General features: G+C 53.8%; 2 protein-coding genes and 2 long non-coding RNA genes across 4 annotated transcripts; 2 read left to right on the forward strand and 2 right to left on the reverse strand.

Moving 5' to 3' along the window:
* Positions 1-4857: 4857 nt before the first annotated feature.
* On the reverse strand, positions 4858-7680 carry HOXA1 (homeobox A1). Its single transcript, XM_036453871.2, has 2 exons — positions 6843-7680; positions 4858-6390 (listed from the first exon to the last, which is right to left on the reverse strand). The coding sequence occupies exons 1-2, from the start codon at positions 7498-7500 to the stop codon at positions 6035-6037; spliced, it is 1014 nt and encodes a 337-aa protein (XP_036309764.1). The 5' UTR covers positions 7501-7680; the 3' UTR covers positions 4858-6034.
* A 48-nt stretch (positions 7681-7728) lies between these two features.
* On the forward strand, positions 7729-11499 carry LOC118727872. Its single transcript, XR_006742649.1, has 2 exons — positions 7729-7936; positions 11050-11499. It is a non-coding gene; the product is annotated as an uncharacterized LOC118727872 (long non-coding RNA).
* A 108-nt stretch (positions 11500-11607) lies between these two features.
* Positions 11608-14826, reverse strand: HOXA2 (homeobox A2). The gene is made up of 2 exons (XM_036453881.2): positions 13430-14826; positions 11608-12740 (listed from the first exon to the last, which is right to left on the reverse strand). Exons 1-2 carry the CDS (start codon positions 13932-13934, stop codon positions 11995-11997), a joined length of 1251 nt encoding a protein of 416 aa, XP_036309774.1. The 5' UTR covers positions 13935-14826; the 3' UTR covers positions 11608-11994.
* Positions 14827-15091: 265 nt separating this feature from the next.
* Positions 15092-18303, forward strand: LOC123653020. The gene is made up of 2 exons (XR_006742650.1): positions 15092-16927; positions 16976-18303. It is a non-coding gene; the product is annotated as an uncharacterized LOC123653020 (long non-coding RNA).
* Positions 18304-18741: the final 438 nt, after the last annotated feature.

Below are 18741 nucleotides of genomic sequence, written 5' to 3' on the forward strand. Positions count from 1 at the left end.
TGCCGGGTTTCCGGGGGAGGAAAGTCCCCGCGGTTTCAGACCCCGCTTCCTGCATTGTTCTTACGGGTCTGTGGCATTTCTCTCTGAAAGGGAAGCAGGTCATCGTCTGTAACCAGCACAGTTAAAGAGCATCCCAGCCTGAAAAGAAAAGAAAAAAGAAAAAGTCACTCGAGTTCCCCTTTATATTCTGTTGCAAGCAGTTGCGTTTTTGTTACTGCTCTCCACGCTAGCCTAAAAGGAAAACGCAAAGCAACCTGATTTCTAGAGATGAGCCTTTGAGACTGGATGTTTTACGGACACATTTCCAATACCAATGGACGGCTTAAGAAACCGGAAACGTATTTTTGTTGTGGCTGGACATGTTGAAAAAGAGACGGTGGTCTTTTCATTTATTGCCCATGACCCCAAAATGCAGTCTTTGGGAAACAGTCTGCAAGATGTAATAGGGGTTGGGAAGTCTCCCCCTCACCACCACCACCACCACCACCAGAAAAAGGCCGCAGTGTTCACTGGCTAGAGTCTGCGGAGGAGCAGAGTTGCTTGATTGATATTTGGTTTGCAGTTCTGCCATCGAAGGTCAGCTACAGTTGATGACTGGTGTTATTAAAAATAAGGATCTATAACTCCAGGGACACCAGTTCAGCTTTTCAAATGCTGACAGCACACAGCCCCTCTGGGCAGCAGGCTCTGTCTGCTGCCATCAGTAGAACCCACAGAGGGAAGCAAATGTAGAAAGTCATGTTGCAAGAAACTTTAATTTCATTGTTTGGGCTGGTGTGTGTGTGTGTGTGTGTGTGTGTGTGTTATACATACCAGTAAGTGGGTTGTAGAGAAAATTAATACATATAGACCAGAACAATTCAGGAGGCTATGCTGTGCCACAAACCAACCAGAAACAAATGAAAGAAAGAAAGAAAGAAAGAAAGAAAGAAAGAAAGAAAGAAAGAAAGAAAGAAAGAAAGGAAGGAAGGAAGGAAGGAAGGAAGGAAGGAAGGAAGGAAGATAGATTCAGGGCTAAGACACCTCCTGAACTATTTCTTGCATCTCTAAACCCTTTCCAGCTGATACCTCTTGACAATTTAATGGAGGTTGAACTTGGGTGCAGGCAACTTCTCTCTCATTTATTCTCCCCATCTGTAGTTAAAAACAACAACAAATGTATGTGTTGAATCTTACCTGCTCTATTTCTGCCTTCATATTTTAAGGACATATGTCTTTAACAGCAAGTACCCCAACATTGGATTGCTCAAACAAGGTGTCAGAAACATTCACCTGGGACTCAGTAATCCTGGTGGCCTCAGAATAGAGGTCTTGGCTAGTAAATCAGAAGAGGAAAAACATAAACAATATCCAGCCTGAAGTAGATCACACAGAATGAATGAGAGAGGGCAAAATCAAATCCGGAGTTCAGAATTCAGAGCTGCATTGGCCTCGGGTTCTAAACCCCCTGGTTTTACCATGGGCACCAATTCAGACCCATCCGCCAGATGCCTTGTCTTTCTGATTCATAAAATAAGAGGCTGGATAATGGGTCCTTTCCAGTTCTGAGCATCCAGATATAAGTAGTCCTATGGAAGCACTACTATGTTCTCTCAGAACTCAAGGGGGAGGGGATGAAAGTCAGGCAAAATATAGGCTTATCTACAGCAGAGGATCACCAAACTAGTGAGTAGTTTATCTGATAGGAACTTGTTAACTTGTGTCCTTGTGCGTATTGAAAAAGCGACAGCATTTCTGAGAGTTAAGAGCCATATTTTACAGTCCCAACCAATATAAAGAAAGATGTTGCAATGTGCCAATTTCAAATTTTTAAAACAAGGTTTGTCTATCATTCAAAATAGTAAGTTAAAGACTCAGACTCCTAGAGCTTCTACCGCAAAAATAGATTATTCTCAGGAAGAACAGCAATGACCAGTTTTGCTTTGTTTTCACAGATGTGCTCAGCCATCAGAAAAGCTTAATAACTCCCTATTTAGTATGCATTTATGCAGTGATTACATGAACTTTGACCTCTGGAGAGCTGTAGCAATTAGCTTCAGTGTCCAGCATTTTCTCCCACCATTCCCCACTGGCTTCCTTGGGTTTTCCTTTTTCATCTCAGTCATTCGTGTCCTGGGAGAGTGTAAGATTTTAAAGTTGACTTTCCACTGGAGGTATTTGCTTCGGCACAGTTCAATTCCCCCTCTTCGCCTTCCTCCTCCTGTCTAAACGACCATTGCAGATGGATATTGGGGCTCCGATTGTCGATATTACTCAAACACAAATGGATTTCAATTCAATCTCGCCCGATCCTTTCGAAAAGAAGATAAACTCTAATGGCCCAAAGAGCTTCATTTCATAGCTGTGGCATCTGAAATAAATCGGATCCCTTCTGTCAGGCTAATTTAACGTTTTTTAAATATTCAATGTAATTTATTTTAAGTCCAATGAAACCCAGTGGATTGGCAGAAAGCTAACAGGAGGAGGCAAGAGGAGGGCAGCTGGGAGCTCCGCTCCCTCCTCCCCCAAAAAAGAGCCAGGAAGGGAGATGAAAGTGCTTCAACTTTCTAGTAAACACTGTTTAGCAAAAGAATAATAGGAAAGTTGCCCCTTGCCCAAAGAGGGATGGAACTATAATTGTTGCCTTCAGCGGAGAGCTCAGATAAACCGCTGGGACTCATTCTAAAGTGACCCATCACTGCATTCATCTCTTCTTGAACTTTCGGTGAACCTGAGATTAAACAGGGGTGAGCAGCTAAGCAGTTTGTTGTTAGCAGCCTTTTCAACAACCCTTTCAGACTGAGTAAATATTGATCGGTTTGAATCTGATTGCCCCAGAGGAAAACACCACAGCATCTGAATAGCCTCCCAAAGTAAACTTTCAAAGGTGAAGCCGAGACTTCGGAGCCACTGCGGGATCTCAGCACAGCACACAGCCTAGTGTGGGGACTCCCGCAATTTGGGGATTATTTTAAATGCGATGTGAGCGGAGAGAGGAGAAAACATTTGAAAACTGGAATTTTATAGTGTCTTTATCCTGAGTCCCTAACTGAGACGCTTGTCCTTTTTTAAATGTATCAACAAAATGCTATTTTCTGTTTTTCCTCTTTTGTCGTTTCAGTTACCCTAACTGTCATTTTTCAAGATGCTAACGCTGCTCCTCAGAGACCAAAACAGAAAAAGAGAGACCTTGAAATAGGATGTGTTAAGCGCCTTTGATTTAATCGATTGGGACAACTACAAAGATACAAATGTTTTTCTTGTTGAAAGGTATATTAATGTTTCCTAAAAGTGTTGCTTATTAACTGATTTATTCCACGACCTAGAAAAAGGCTTGGGATGTTTAGCCATAATTTATCGTTTTCTCTCTCTCTCACTCTTTCTCTCTCCCGCTACATTAAAACCAGCACCTTAAAGATTGGAATCTCCAGGATTCCAGCCCGTGGGGCCCTGCTTTTAGATATTGAAATCTTGGCAGTGGCATGCAAATGACACTTTAACACATTAAAGTATTTGGAAACCAGCCATCTGTTTTGCTGTGTGGCCTTACACTAACAAACAAAAGATACTGTATGGGGAGGGGGGGATGAAAGAAAGAGTTGGCTCACTTTGAAGTTCTCACCCAACCACTTGAATCTTTTAGAAGCCACCCCAGAACCCCGGAGCCGAGGGAGGGCACAGGGTGCCCTTGATATGGCCGCAGCCACTGCGCCTGCAAAGCCACTGCGCCCTTTGCCCGGAGGAACAGGAAATCTCATAGGTGCTCCAGGAGGCCTGTGAATTTCAAGTTTTTGTGGGATTCCCTCCCCCAGACTCCCAGCCCATCCTTTGTAAAACAGCCTTTGGAGAGGAAGGAAGTCCTAGGTCTGTGTTTGTTTGTGACGCTGCAAACGTTCTGCTCCGCTCTGGGGCTAAGTGAAAGCCTCTAAAATGGTGTGAAAGTAAAGGAAAATGGGTAAGCAGTCTAGGAGAGCCACGCGGATCTCTCTGATGGTTGGCTTCCTCTGATGGAGACACACATGTCTTGGTTGGAAGCAACTTGAACAGTGAGAGATTTCCAGGCGGCTTGCTTCCACAGGTTTCCTGGAGGAACCTGTTGAGCTCAGAGATGTAAGTCACTCCTGTTTTCCAGGGTTTTGTGACATGGAATTACGAACTGAAGACCCATGACAGCCAAGATGGCTATGAAATCAAACCTTAATGTGATGGGGATGAGATGTGTGACTAAGAGGGGATGGTAGGACTGGAGGGTGGTAGGAAGGGGTAGAGAAACAGGAAGAATGGGAGGAGGGCTGTGAGGTCTACTGAAAACAGACCATACTCAGTTTAAAGGGTGGAATACATTGGAGCACTGACAATCCAGAAAGAAGGGAGAAGGGTGGGGTGGGGTGAGGTCCCCATCCTTGAATAGCTTGATACTGGAGCTAATTAAATGTGAATCTCTTAGTTCTTGGTTCACTGATGTGAGGAAAGACTGACTGAAGAGTTGCAGCTTTTGAAGGGGGTTCTGTTTATACATACGTCAACATTCAGCTGGAGGTGAAAAGGTTAGCACTTGACCCAGGAAGTACCCATGTTTGTTTCAAAAATAGATCTGCTTTATGAAATTCTTCACCATTTTTCCATTATGAACTTTGATTATAATAAGGGGACTACCGTTATTTTAAAGAAAAATCAACCTATGATAGCCATTGGTTAGATGCAATTACACTCTTAGAGGGAGCTTCAATTGCATAGTGGAAAGCATTTTTTTTTTCAAAGAAAAGTCCCATCTCTTTGAAAATGCACACCGCCCTTCTCTCCGTCCCCACACAAAATGACTCAACTTTGTAAGAACCAACGAACTGCAGCCAAGCCAAATACACGGATCCTCAAACATACCTGAAAGTTGAATATATTTATTACAGACATCTTAAGACCCGTAAACTCTGCTCTGGATCTCATCACTCCAGGATCTCAGAGCTGTTCATGATTGTACAGAAAATGGGGAACACCATAGGCTCACAAGGGATAACTGATAGAACTCAGTGTGGTACTTCGGGGACATCAACACATTGTGCGACATGCAAAAGACTATTCATGAATCACACAAAATATACATTCATTGTGCCATCCATCACATTAACGACTGAGCTGAAAATACATCATATCCAGCTAAGATAACTGAGGAAGGAAGAAGCTGGCTTGACTAATACCTCAAGGTTCCGAATAATCCAGCACAAGTTTACATAGCGTGTGGCCAGAGAAACAGGAAAGGGGCTGAGGATAGGGAGAGACTTCAGCCCAGGCAGCAAGGATTCTGAACCTTGTGCCCTGCAGGCCTTCTTCACTCACTGAAAGAACACATTGAGGCTACCCTCCGAGGCATCTGATTGAGTTTAAGTGAGGGCTTTTATTTTGTAACCTTTCACCGCATATAAAATTGTACCAGCTTGGAGAGTTTGCCCACCCTGTTTGAATCACTTAATCTAAACATTTCTAGAAAATCTGTATAAAGATAAATCTCTCGGGACAAAGTATTTACAACCAGCAAACTCACACACGAGGAGGAATTAAATTAAAAGTGAATTAATTCATTGTGTAAACACGCTCATTAGTGCATCTCTTCTTCATGAGCTCCTGGACTCTCTCCTTTCTCTTCACCCCACTCTGAGGACCAAGTAGGGGAGATCTGTAAATATACAGACAGATAAAAGGTGGGAGGCTTCCCTTTGACATGTTTCTGCGGGCAAAGGAGGCATTTTTCCAAAGGGCACCTAAAAGGAACAGTAGGTTCTTCGGAACTCTCCTAAAATGGGGGGCTCTCAGAAAACGGGTGCCGGCACCCCACCTGCGTTAAGAAGTTAACACACACACCCCTCCCTCCCCAATCAAACATCTAGTCCAGAACTCTCAGTAAACACATTATCCTGCCCAGGAGCGGCCCAGATAGGATCAGAAATAAAGAGAAAGACTGCGAATGGAAAGGAAGATAAGCTAAGAATGTGCTTTGAGTAAGAAGTCCGGGCCGAGGAGGAGGAAGGAGCCCAGGCCCGGAGTCGGGGCTGGGCCGGCCTCAGTGGGAGGTAGGCAGCGTGTCGGAGGTAGAAGAGCCCGGGGAGGGAACGCAGGGCGACGAGCTGGACTTCTCCGAGGACTCCTCAGCCTTCTCCTCGCTGCCCGGCGGGGTGGCGGGGGAGATGGGCAGGAGGCCCTCCTTCTCTCGCTTCTTCTGCTTCATGCGGCGGTTCTGGAACCAGATCTTCACCTGCGTCTCGTTGAGCTGCAGGGACGCGGCGATCTCCACGCGGCGGGCGCGGGTCAGGTACTTGTTGAAGTGAAACTCCTTCTCCAGCTCCGTGAGCTGCTTGGTGGTGAAGTTGGTACGCACCGCGTTGGCTTGGCCGGCGTAGCCGTACTCTCCAACTTTTCCTGGGGGGAAGCGACGAGAGAAAGGGGTGAATACTGAACAGTCCACAGGAGAGCCCCTGGAGGCTCAGAGCAATAGGCAGGTAAGGGGGAGACGGAGAACCCCTCCACACGCACCCCGGGCTGGGGAGGGTGAGTGATGAGGTGCAAAGTGTTCATCTGAAGTCAGCCATTAGTGTGGCCAGCCCGGTGATTAATGGAGCCCGGAGGTCTTACCGGAACAGCCCCACGCGCACACACACCCACCCACTTCCCACTTCCAGGATCCCTCCATCCCAGTCCCTCCGGAAACTGTCCCAGAGGCTCCTCTGCCCCCCACGCACACCTGGGCAACCCCCCAGTGCCCTGCGACCCCGCTGGGCAGCCAGGCTTCTTTATTAATTTTCAATTTATTCATTTCCCTTGGAAACCAGGCATACTAAGTCCTTCCAGAATCACCAGGGAGCATGACTGACCTGTTTTGGGAGGGTTCCTTTTGACTTTCATCCAGTCAAAGGTCTGCGCCGGCGAGGTGTCGGGCGCGGGGGAGCGGCAGGCGTCGCGGTGGCTGGCGTGGAGAGGGGACAGGGGGTTACTATAGGCGGCCAGGGCCAGGCTCTGGTGCTCTTGTCCGTATGAGTGGTGGTGCATGTACTGAGGCGATCCCACCGCGCCCCCGGCAAAACCCTGGTGGTGGTGGTGGTGGTGGTGTTGGACCATGGGAGATGAGAGGTTTCCAGAGTACACGGCGGGGGCGCACGAGGGGTACCCCCCACTTACTTCTGCGTCCTGGCTCAGCGTGTAAGGGCTGTAGGGCGCGCCCAAGTTCTGCGCCCCGTAGCCCGGACCGCAGCCCGCGTGCGGGTAGGACACCCCCAGGTTCCCGGGAGGCTGGTAGGCGGCCGGCTGCGGGGGGTGGTGGTGGTGGTGGTGGTGGGGCGAGCCGATCTGCACCCCCCTGCCCACCAGGAAGCGGTCGTCGCCGCCGCAGCCGCTGGCACTGACGGCGCAGGACGGCAGAGTTGTAATCCCGGGGTCCGCGGGGTAGGCGCGCGCCGCGCAGGCCCCCGGGTCGCCGCCGCCGCCGCCGAGGACGGGGAAGTCCAGGAAGGAGCTCATGCCCGCGCTGTCCATCCGTCACGGAGCGGCCGGGTCCGCGGAGCAGCCCTGGGTGACCGTGCCAACTTTCTCCCGCCCTCCATGGGGCCGGGGAAGAAAAATGATATGAATGTACAGTGCGCGGGGGGGGGGGGGGGGGGGGGGCGGGGGCCGGGGCCACGTGACCGCGGCAGCCAATGGCGGGCCGCCGGCGGGAGCGTGCGGGCCCCGCCGTGATGGATCGCGGCGTCGGTGGCATTTAAATCCCGGGCTGCGCCGGCCGGGGACGCGCGGCCGCCCCCCCAGGCGGCCCGGCCGCTGCAGGGCAGATGCCAGCGCCGGGCGAAGGGAGCAGCGGCTGTGTCTCCTGCTCCGCTCCCCCCGCCCCCGATCCGGGAGGCGGGGGCTGGGGAGCACCCCTCCCTCCCGGGCAGCCCCTCCCCGCCGGCACGGAGAGAGGAACCGGCGAGAGGTGAGAAGGGGAGAGGGCTCCCGGCGCTCCCGGGAGGGGATTCCGTGGGGGGGAGCTCGGAAGGGGGGAGTGGGGGGCGCCGAGCAGGGAGGGCCGGACCCCAGCCGGCATCGGGGCCCGGGCTCCCCGGGAGCGGGCCCGGCTCTGTCCCCCGGCGGTGCCCGGGCGGCTGGGGGCGCAACGCCCGGGCCTGGGACTCCGCGCTCCAGGGAGGATGCGGGTTCCCAGGGGCTGGCTGGGAGGGACCGGCGGGGGTGGGGGAGACGGGGCCAGGAGAGAAACTTCCCTTCTCCACCAGGGTCTCCGAGGCCCCCGACCCCCCTCCTCCTCCACCCGGAGCCTCGGGGCCGGAGGAGCGTCTGTAACCTGACGCCCCGCGGCCGGGAGCCCTGGGAGCGGAGGAGCCGAGGAAGGCCGGGCTGGCGGGCTCCCGCCTCCCTCCCTCTGCTCTCCGCCCCTTGCTCCTCCCCCGGGCTGTGCCGGGAGCCCGGGCCCCGGAGCGGCGGGATTTTGAGGGGCAGGAGGCGGGAGGGGGTGACGCTGCAGACGTGGCCGCGTGGGGGCCGGGCCGCGCTGCGGGCCATCTGCCCGCCCGGAGCCTGCGCTTTTGGGGAGGCTCAGGGGAGAGGCCACAGCCCCCACAAAGTACGCTGATCCACACCCCCCCCCCGTTTTCTTAGGGCGGAGTTTGTAGGGCTTCCTTTATTCACGCCTCCCCCCTCCCCGTCCCCCATTCCACAGCCTGTCCGCGGCGGGGACGGGCTGGCAGGTGGGAGGGGCGGACAGATGGCCGGTGGGGATGGGACATCTCCCCCAGCGCCGGCCCCGCTGCTCGGTAACGGCTGCGTGTTAGTCTCTGTGAAGCCCGGAGTCCTCCCCGGAGAGACAGTGCGGGCTGAGCGGCGTCCCGGCCAGGGGTCCCGTGCTCCGTCACCCTCAGCCTTCCCCGATGCTGACGGGCCGTTAATTGCTGTTTACTATTAGGTTTCGTGTCAACCCTTGGCTCCTAGAGAGAAAAGGCCAAGCAGAGGCCGGGAATTGATGCATTCTTGGGCACAAGAAACCCAGAGAGCATCCGGGAGGCTTTGCAGCCACGGGTGTATAGATTTATGCTCTGAACACATTTACCGAGTCCGAGTCCGACAGATAAAAAAAATTAACCGAGGACGGTATGTGGGTGTGGGGGGTCCCACCCCCTCCAGCCTCCCCTCCTCGCTTAGGAGAAGGAAGTTCTGCTTTAGGCAGGCACATTTCAAAGGTGTTCGCGAACCTTTCAGGTTTCTGCGTTCTGTTCTCCACATAGAGAGGTTTCCCCAGAACCTGCCCCGCCCCCAAGAGGGGAAACTCGCAGACATTTGGCTATGGACTCCCTTCAGTAGGAAAAAAAAAAATTCCCCTAAACATTTGAAAGGTATTTTATGTGACCTTTGACCCAGCCCCCACACTGTGGAGCGGGAGCTCAGGCAGGCCGAGTCACTCTGCCCCCATCAGCACCGGGAGAGTGATCCCGGAGAAGGGAGCAGCCCGGCGGCCCTCCCGGAGGAGGCTTCCTCGGCCGCGCCGGGGAGGGAAGGGGCTCCGGCGGGGAGGAGGCGGGACCTGGGGCGGAGGGGGGTTGTGCTGGCATTGCGCCGGCGATCTGCTCTCCCAGCCGGAGCTCGGAGCTCGTGGGTACGTTCTGCCCCTCGGCCTCCTCCCTGCCCCTTTGTGGGCCTCCCAGGCCCCGGGTTTACGCGACCCCCTGGGCCGCGCGGCCGGTGCCACAAAGCCGCCCGGGCATCCCGCGGCCTCCTCCCGCTGCTCTCTGCTCCCCTGCCCGCCCTCCCTGCCTGCGGGCTCTTCCGGGCCGGTAGGGGTGGTGATTTCTTGGGATCGCAGGCTCGCCCTGGCCCACGGGCCACCGGCTCCACGCAGGTCCGGCGTCCGGTGCCCCCGGCCGCGCACAAAGAGCCTCCCGGCCGCGGCCCGCGGGCTTCCGGAGCGCCGGCCCTCCCCGCCCCCCGATCCCGGGCTCACCCCGCCGGCCGGGACCCCAGTCCCCCGCAGGAGCCAGCGCCCCGGCCTCGAGCCCAAGTCCCTGTAAGCGCCGGGGAGAGCGTCCCTGGGTGGGTGACCAGGGCCCGGGCCTCCTGCGGGCTCCGCTCCGGGAGGGGCAGGGCGCGGAGCGGACACGCCGCCCGCCGCCCAGGCCTGACGGCTCCTGGCACCGCGGCTCGGCCCGCGTAGTTTTAAAAGAGCAATAAAAATGAATTATGACTAAACGCCTTCTAGCTTAATGCTTTCGGACGGGGATCCCCGGCAAATACGTAAGAGGATTTTTATTTGTGCATGTGTTCCTGCAATTGATCTCTCTGATGACATTCTCATTCATGGAAAGCGTTTGATTTATGGGCGCAGGACGGAGCGCAGGCGGCGGAGCTCAGCCCAGGCCGCTGCAGGCAGCCCCCGCCGCGGAGGCAGCAAACCCGCCGGCCCTCACCGGCCGCTGCCGGGATTTAGGAGGCAGAAAAGGGGGCGGGGGGGGGGCAGGTAGGGAGCAAACCCCTGGAGGAAGATCCCGGTTTCATCCTAACTTACCAGCCCGGGCTGGTGAGAGCCGGGCTCTGAAATCAGCCCGCCCCCACACATGTTGCTTAGGCGCTGCGTGTTCTCACGGTGCGTGGCCACCAGCACGGAGCTCAGCAAGAGAACAGCATACGTGGATGGGGAGACACGAGGTGGGGGTGTGGGTGGGGGGGCCAACAGAACAACCCAGGAACACACCCCAGTTCACATTTTATTGATATTTCATTTAAAGTGCGTGTACTCTTGCTGTTTCTGGGCCAGTTCATGTGTGACCCAGGGTGCAGAAAAAACACTTGGTTCTCCATCTCAACGTGCTCACCCCACTGCAAAGCTTTAATGCTCTATTATTTGTCATATAAACAGATTTAAGAATGAGATATTGATTTTTTTTTTCTTTTTCTGGCCCTGCAAAAAAATAAAAAGGGAGTCCTGGGATGGCTGAGCCAGAGGGTTTTGGAAAGAAGCCTTTCTGATGTGTATTGTCCAGCTAGTGACCGTCATTTTGTTTATGTTGTTGTTTTGTTTTTCTCCCCCCTTCTCTCTTTTAGGACTGTTTGCTGGACCCATCAGCAGCTGGGAGAGTAATCAACCACACTGGAAATGTCTGCCATTGGGGGGGAGGGGTGGAATGTAGATGTTTGAAACAAACGTGTATAAATAAATGAATTGTTGACCTGAAAGAAAGTCCATGTCCTGGAGCTGGGGGTTTCTGTAGGCACTTTATTTCTCCACTTTCAAAAGCTTGGGCTGGGCCCACCTCTGAGGCTTCCCAATCCTGTTTCTATGACCACGACCACGTTAATCTATGGCTTGAGCCTCTACAACAAAAAAACAAATCCATTCCCTAAAAAAAAAAAAAAAAGAAAGAAAGAAAAGAAAAAGAAAGAAAGAAAACACTTCTCAGATGCCCTAACCATTTTCTGGATTTCTTTTCTGATGCTGTCTATAGAAAATTTTGAACATGCCCCCTTAATAAATATATTAAAATTGAAAAAGAAGATCAATTGTGACCAGAATTTTATTTACCAAGTTAGACTAAAAGAAGAAAAAGAAACCATTAGGAGCTTTGAGAAAGAGGGGGAGGAAAAAAAAAATAAGAAAGCTGCTTATAGCAAAGGAAAATTTATTCTACCAAAAATACGCATGACAATGCATCCTAATGTAATACAAAAATAAAAAGAAAGTGATACAATTGTACGATCACTTTCTTGCAGGCCTCATATATTGCTTTCGGGAAATCACACAGAGGGTTGTTGGATTAGATTTTAAAACAAGTAAAACTCCAAAATAACCTGTAAAAGACACCTCTGAAACTGGGTCAGGGGGGACTCACTAAACAGAAAATCTTCACCATCGAGAGGAGGAAGAGGGTAGGTCAAGAAAAATAAAAATTAAAAAAAATCAACTCTCAGAATAAAAAGAAGGCCAAACCACCTGGTCAGAGGGTTTTTTGTGTTTTTGTTTTTGTGATGCTTTGTGTTGCTTTAATGTTTTTAGTAATTCAGATGCTGCAAGTCAATTGTGGTGAGTGTGTCTGTAAAAAAGTCAAAGCTGTCAGCCGAGATATCTACGGGGCTGTCGAGGGAGCCCGGCAAGCTGGGCGACACGGCGTCTGAAAGCTGCAGGCAGGAATCCGCGGAGAACACGCTGAAGTCCTGCAAAGAGGGCACCTCCAGGGCCTCGGGGCTGTCATTGTTCAGGCCCGGGCCGCAGTTCTGGCCCATTGTTGACAGGCAGTTGGGAACAGTGGGCGACGACTGGTGCTGGAAATGTTTCAGATGCTTCTCATTGCTGGCGAGCGGCGACCCCGGGAAGCTCTGCGAGTCGCCATTGTGTCCGTTGGGGGCCTGCTGCTGGGAGAGGGCGTTCTGCTGGAAGGCGTAGCCCTCCCGCTCCAGGAGGGCCCCCGAGACGCCCAGGGCCTGCTCGAACAGCGCCTTCTCCTCCTCGTCGTCCTCCTCCGCCTTGTCCGCGTCCTCCAGGCCCTTCAGCGGGCCCTCGCCGCCGCCGTGCTGGTTCTCCTTGCTCTGCGTCTGCCGCTTGTGCTTCATGCGCCGGTTCTGGAACCACACCTTGACCTGGCGCTCGGTGAGGTCCAGCAGGGCGGCGATCTCCACGCGGCGCGGCCGGCACAGGTACTTGTTGAAGTGGAACTCCTTCTCCAGCTCCAGCAGCTGCGTGTTGGTGTAGGCGGTCCGCAGCCGGCGCGCCCCGCCGCCCTCCGCCGCCTCCGGCGCCTCTGCGGGGAGGGGACCAACGACACACGCGGTTGGAGGCGGAGGGGCCCGCGCGGGGCTAGTCCGCGGGAGGACCATCAAGAAACAGCGGAGGACAGCAGCGGCCACAAGATGGCCGCCCCTGGCTGCGGCAGGGCCATTGTGCCGCCGCCTGGCCCGGGAGCCCGGCCCGGGGATGGGGGAGGACGCCCCATCTCTCCCACCTCCGCCCCGTCCCCGCCTGCAGCTCTCCCCCCCAACCTCCCCAACCTCTCCATCCGGGAGCAAACTTTATATTAGCCACACCGCAATTTATAATTAATGCATCAGCTGCTTAGCTGAGCGGGAGCGATCTATCACTCTTCATTACTGTCAAAAAGCCAAACTCTAGGACAACGAGACAAGAGGAGGTCAGTTCCAACTCAAATAAATCATCCCACGTTGCACAAGTTAGGGAAAGTTCCTCCTCCTCCCCCCGCCCTCCCCACGCTTCTCTAAAAAATATATGGGTGTCTCTGGTGGTGGGGCGCACGCAGGGCGCCTCTCCTCTCCATCACACCCGCTGCCGAGCCCGCAGAGGAAGGGAAGGCAGCCAAGCGTCTCTCCTCCTGCGCCCCGGCCCCGGCTCCCGCCCCCGCCCCCCAGGGCCGCCCCGGGCCGCCCGGCGGGAGCGGGGTGCGGGCGGCGGGGGGAGCCCGGGCTGCGGACTGACCTTTGTGGCCGAGGCAGGCAGGGCCGGCGGCGGCGGTGGCGGCGGCCGAGGCGGGCGGCGGCGCGGGCTTCTTGGCCGCCTTCTTCTCCTTCATCCAGGGGTACTCGGGCGGCTGCGGGGCGCCGGCGGGCCCGGGGCTGGCGCGGCTGCCCGCGGGGCTCGGCTTGGCGCGGCCGCCGGCGCCGTGGCGAGGGTGGCTGCCCGGGTTCAGGCTGGGGATGGTCTGCTCAAAAGGAGGAGGAATCAGTGTCGAGTGTGAAAGCGTCGAGGTCTTGATTGATGAACTTTGAAACGTATCAGCGACAGGGGGAAACGATGTCAGGCACTCAGCGAGCGACGGCTGGCTATTGATAAAACCAATCTCTCGCTCAAATTCGTAATTCATGGCCTTCTCCTTGGAGCCCCCTCGGAGAGAAAAAGTTCCCTCTTCTGGAGGGGCCTTGGGGGGGCGAGGCCCGGGAAAAAGGCGAGTGCGGAAGGGGGAGGCAAAAAAAAAATCTATCATAGACGATCGCTGCTGGGGTGTTTTTTTTCTAATTCACTGATTACAGCCGTATGGGGACCGCGCTACTATTAAACTATTGAATTCATGGAGACAAGGTTGAAATTGGACCGAATTGGCTGTCACATGATTGCTTCTGCCCAATGACAATTTGGGCTTTAATCAAAAGAAGCCACTGTCTGTTTGATTGATCCAAAAAAGTCGGGAAGGAACGCCTCATTGGGGGCAGCGAGGCTTTATTTACACTTTTTTCTGGGCAAAAAAAACACACACAGAGACGTGGGTGTGGGTGGGGATGCCCCGGAGTGCGTGGGGGCGAGGGGGCCCGCCTGCCTCCCGATCTGCAGCGACCCGGGGTGGGCCCGGCGTGCGCGTGAGTGTGCGAGCGAGCGAGTGTGAGCGAGTGAGCGAGTGTGCGCCGCGGCCCGCCGGCCTCCCCGCGCCGCATTGTTCGTGCGGCCGGGAAGACGCCTCGCACCTCACAAATCATGTAAGCGCCTCAGTCTGACGCCTGCAGTCATTAACAAAGTAATCCATTAATCTCCAAAGTTTTGACACCCGAGGGCCCCCATCCCAGCCACATAAGTTGTGCAAAGGCAGGAGGAAGGAGCAGAGGGAGAGGAGATGAGAGAGAGAGAGAGAGAGAGAGAGAGAGAGAGAGAGAGAGAGAGAGAGAGAGAGAGAGGGAGAGAGATTCAGAGACAGATATTCAGAGAGATTCATTTGGGGGTTCTCCCTCTTTTATTTCCCTTTTACTCCTCTGCCTTTTCCCAAACCGTTTCCTGGATCTCAAAACTGATCTCCTCTCTGCCCTGGTCTTTCTTCCTCTCTTCCCTTCTTTTCCTCTTCCCCCTTTCCCCCCTTTCCCCCTCCCTCTCTCTCTGTCCACTTCTCCTCTCCCCCCCACCCTCGCAGGCCCTCGCCCCCCCCCCCAAAGCGCAGCCCGGAGTCCCGCGCCCCCAGACCCAGTCGGGCCCATTGTTCCTGGCTCCTCCGCCGCCGCTCTGCCTGGCTCCGGAGGGAAGCGGAAGACCTTCCTGCGCCATCAACTTCTCAGGAGTGGCTGGAGAGATAGAGGCATGTGCCAAGCCAGACAGCAGCCCCAGGTCCATGTGTTCAAGTCCCTGTAGCCAGGGCGGCGGGCAGCCAGAAACGCGGCTCCTGGCATTCTGGGTTTCACACCCGCGGGGCTCGGTGCGGTGAGTATTTCCAGGAAGTCTGTGAAGTTAGCAGCAGGGAGGGAGAAGGCAATTGTGTCTTTTCTTTCTTCCTTTCTCTTCTTCCTTCCTTCCTTCCTTCCTTCTCCTTCCCTTCTGGTCGCTCTGACGGGGAGCTTGTGGGTGCAGAAGGTGTGAGTGGAATTGTCTCCTGCTCCTCGGCCACCAGGGATGTTTGCTCTCCGGTTCTGTTGCGGGGAAGCAGCACCGCAGGTGAGACAGGGCGACCCACGGAGGAATGACACAGGTCCTTTCTCTGTTCATTCTCTCTCTTTTCTCCCCCAATTCCGAGATGTGAGTCTGAGCGCATCCTAGACTGTGCTGGAGGGTTCAAAAGACAACACCTTTAGGTACCAAGCAATAACTTTTTAGAAATCCACCAAGCCAGAAAGAAGGGAGGGGGCTGAAGGGAGATTTGAGGGTATCTCTTTTCCCCCCAAACCCTGAGGAGGAGGATCCGCCTTGGCTTCCTTTGAAATGGACCAAGTGATCAGACTCCCCCAGGCCAGCAGGCACAGTGGCAGGAAAATAAATCATTCTGATGGCTGGGGAGAGGGGCTGGCGGGAGAGAAAACCCTGTGCAGAAAACAAGCAAGGCCGAGCGAGGCGCAGGGAGAGGATTCCACCTCTGAGGCCGGCATCAAAGGGGGTTTGGGCTGGAAATTGATATAAAGTGCCCTCCGTCGCCGGCTAGCCCAGAGCACGGCCTTACAGATAGAGATGCAATTTTGGAAAATGTGAGGTTTTTCAGTTTTCTTGCTTTTATTCCAAACAAAGCTCTGAAGGAAGTCTGGGTGCGATCAATCTTGCTCACCAAAAGCCTTGACAGCTTCTGGCCCTTAAGAACACATTTCAGCTTCGAGCTCTTTCCAAGATCAAATGTGGCCCAGCAAAGAGGAGAGCAGGAAACGCAAGTAAACAAGGAAAACTAGTCTTTTAAAAAGATATTTTTTTGGCAGCGGAAGGAGTTCTAAGGCTGCTTTTAGGAAAGTGCTTTTCGGGCTCTGGGGTGGCAGCTTTTGGCATTTGCTTTTTACCAGAAAATACTGAGGACTTCGGGGGAGGGGGAGCTCCGAGAGGGAGTGGAGCTGCTCCCACATCCCCAGGCTTTGTCAGGGGCTGCGTGGGTGAGAGGTTTCTGCTGCCTCAGCGGCCTTAATTCAAACACCATCTGGAGGAAAAGCCTTTTCTCTGGCCATTCAACACAGGAATCTTCTCCAAATCTATTACTTTACCTCAGGAGCTATTTTAATAAGGATTTCTTTTTAATATCTAGGAAGATCAGAGTGAGATCGATATTTTTTCTTTGAAAGCCACAATGGAAGTCTCTGGCAAGAGGTGGAAAATCATATTGGAGGCTCATTTAAAAATCTCTGCCCTGGGGACAGGGGAAGCCTCCACACCAGTCCTCCCTCAGCTAGAGAGGAGGTTTTAGAAATGGGTTCCAATGATGGTATGTCCGAACACTGCTCCTCTCTGAGGATCTCTCTTTCTCTCCCCCCCCCTCCTTCCCTCCCTCCCCCTCTCCTCTTCACACTGATCCTTGCTTTCCCAGGTAATTTTAATTTTATGCGCTTCTCTTAAATTATTACTTAAAAGAGGACTCCTGCAGCTGCTCATCCTGCTTAGTTTAGATATGAACCACCAGAAGGGCGGAAGCCCCAGTCCTCACAAAGACTGCTTTTCCGGCCTCCATGTTTCTGAGATTTGTCACATTTCAGCAGAGAGGTGGGCGTGAGGCCGAGTGCTAATCCACTTCTTCCATAAATTCTTTAGAAAGTGTATATATATAGATATATAGATATATAGATATATAGATATATTCAGGAAGCCCAGGATAGATGTAGGAAAGCACCTCTGGCTGTGAGAGAAACGCCCAGATCTTTGCAGCTGCCCAGGTTTGCATCTTCCGAACCCTTTTTTCTTAAAAACCATGAGAAGGTCTCCTCAAAGCGGCTCCTGCAGGCCTGCAGGTACCCAGCCATGGCTCCAGCGCCTGTCTCCGCAGACCATCTGAGGGAGCTTCTCAGGGGGAAGAGAGGCCAGAAGATGGATATTTTGGATTGCAAACAAAATGGCGACATTTCCCACCTCTGCCTCAGACACATAGAATCCAAGGAGAAGGGGGATTTCTTTCTCACGGCAGATGCTCCTGAGCCCCAGACGCAGGTGGTTCCTCGCTTCCAGCTCTGAGGTGGGATGCAGATGGGGATGATGTTCTGAGGTTTGCGCTTTCTGAATCTGGTTCCATCTCTGAGCAGTTCTTTAATCTGAAGACGAAAACGCTTCCCTGTCCTGCGCCTGTCTCTGCCTCTGCCAGCCGGCCAGCAGGCAGCCCCGGAATAGAAATGGGTTGTTTAGCTCCTGTAGCATCAAATGGAAGAAGTACTTAAAAATGCATTTTTATTAGAAAGATATTAATCTCCTTTCTCTCTCCCCCTCCCCCCCAGGCCATTAAAAAAAAAAGCGGGGAGGGAAGGAGGAGAGGAGAGGAAATAAATCCAGAGAATGCCAAATCCTAAATTCCGAGAGGAAGCCGGTGCTGGGCTCTGGTAGTCCAGGGCAGGGCCCAGCCCCTCTGGTGATGGAGACGTGGGCGAGCTCTCAGCCTCCTCCGAGCCGCCTCGCTCCCCGGGCAGATTTAGAAGTGCTTCTGTCCTCCCTCCTCCGGATAACGGGCCGTGAAGCATCCGTGGAGAGACCGGCCGCCCCCCAAAGCGGTGGGCATCCTCTGCGGTGGCGATGTCCCAGGTTAAGGCGGTAGCTGGTCCGCTTTGTCGGAGGATGGAGGGGTGGTCGTAGCCGGGAAGACAGCCCGCCTGGTCCAGGCGGCGCTGCCCACCTGTGCGCCCCCCGCTGCGCCGGGGCGGCCGCCTTTGTTCCTCCCGCACCGCTCTCCGCAGCCAGCCCGCCGGCGGCAGCTGGGAACCAGGCGCGCAGCGGGCTGGCCCATCGCGTCTCCGCAGCCGCCGCCGAGGATCGCCGCTCCCGGCCGGCCGGCCCGGCTGCAGGGAGGCCGGCTGCAGGGAGGCCCGGGCCTGCTCCGCCAGCCGCCTCCGCCTGGAACCCCGTCTTCGGCCAAAGAACCCCTTCCGAACGCGGATATTATTCAGAATAAAAACTTTATTTAATTTTTTTGTTCTGTTTCTCAGAGTGTGAGCAGCAAGGAATGTCGAACTCTCCAAACAAATCTAGCATTTGTCGCGTTTACAGATTGTTTGCTTCGGTTTCGCCGGATGTTACAAACTGAAATCGCTGTTTTTTCAAAAGCTGGATCCTCTCTGGTATTATTGCATCATTACCACTGTTTTTTATAAAGAAATTACATTTCCCTTTCAAATAAAAAATTTCCTATGTGCGCCAATGCACCACTGAACAAAAGGCCCACGAAACCTTCTGAGCAACCAGGGTACAGAATTTCTTTAATATAAATACGAACGGATGGGGATAAATAATATTTAAAACTTAGATTATTCAATGCTTGCAAAAAAAATATAAATAAATCTGACTGTTCACCAGCATACACACACGGAAAGACGTACACTTAGTCATCCTTACACAGGGAGCCCCTGTTTCAAAGCGCCTTTGATTTT

This window comes from Pipistrellus kuhlii, unplaced genomic scaffold (genome assembly GCF_014108245.1).
Source record: "Pipistrellus kuhlii isolate mPipKuh1 unplaced genomic scaffold, mPipKuh1.p scaffold_m20_p_26, whole genome shotgun sequence".
NCBI classification, from domain to species: domain Eukaryota; kingdom Metazoa; phylum Chordata; class Mammalia; order Chiroptera; family Vespertilionidae; genus Pipistrellus; species Pipistrellus kuhlii.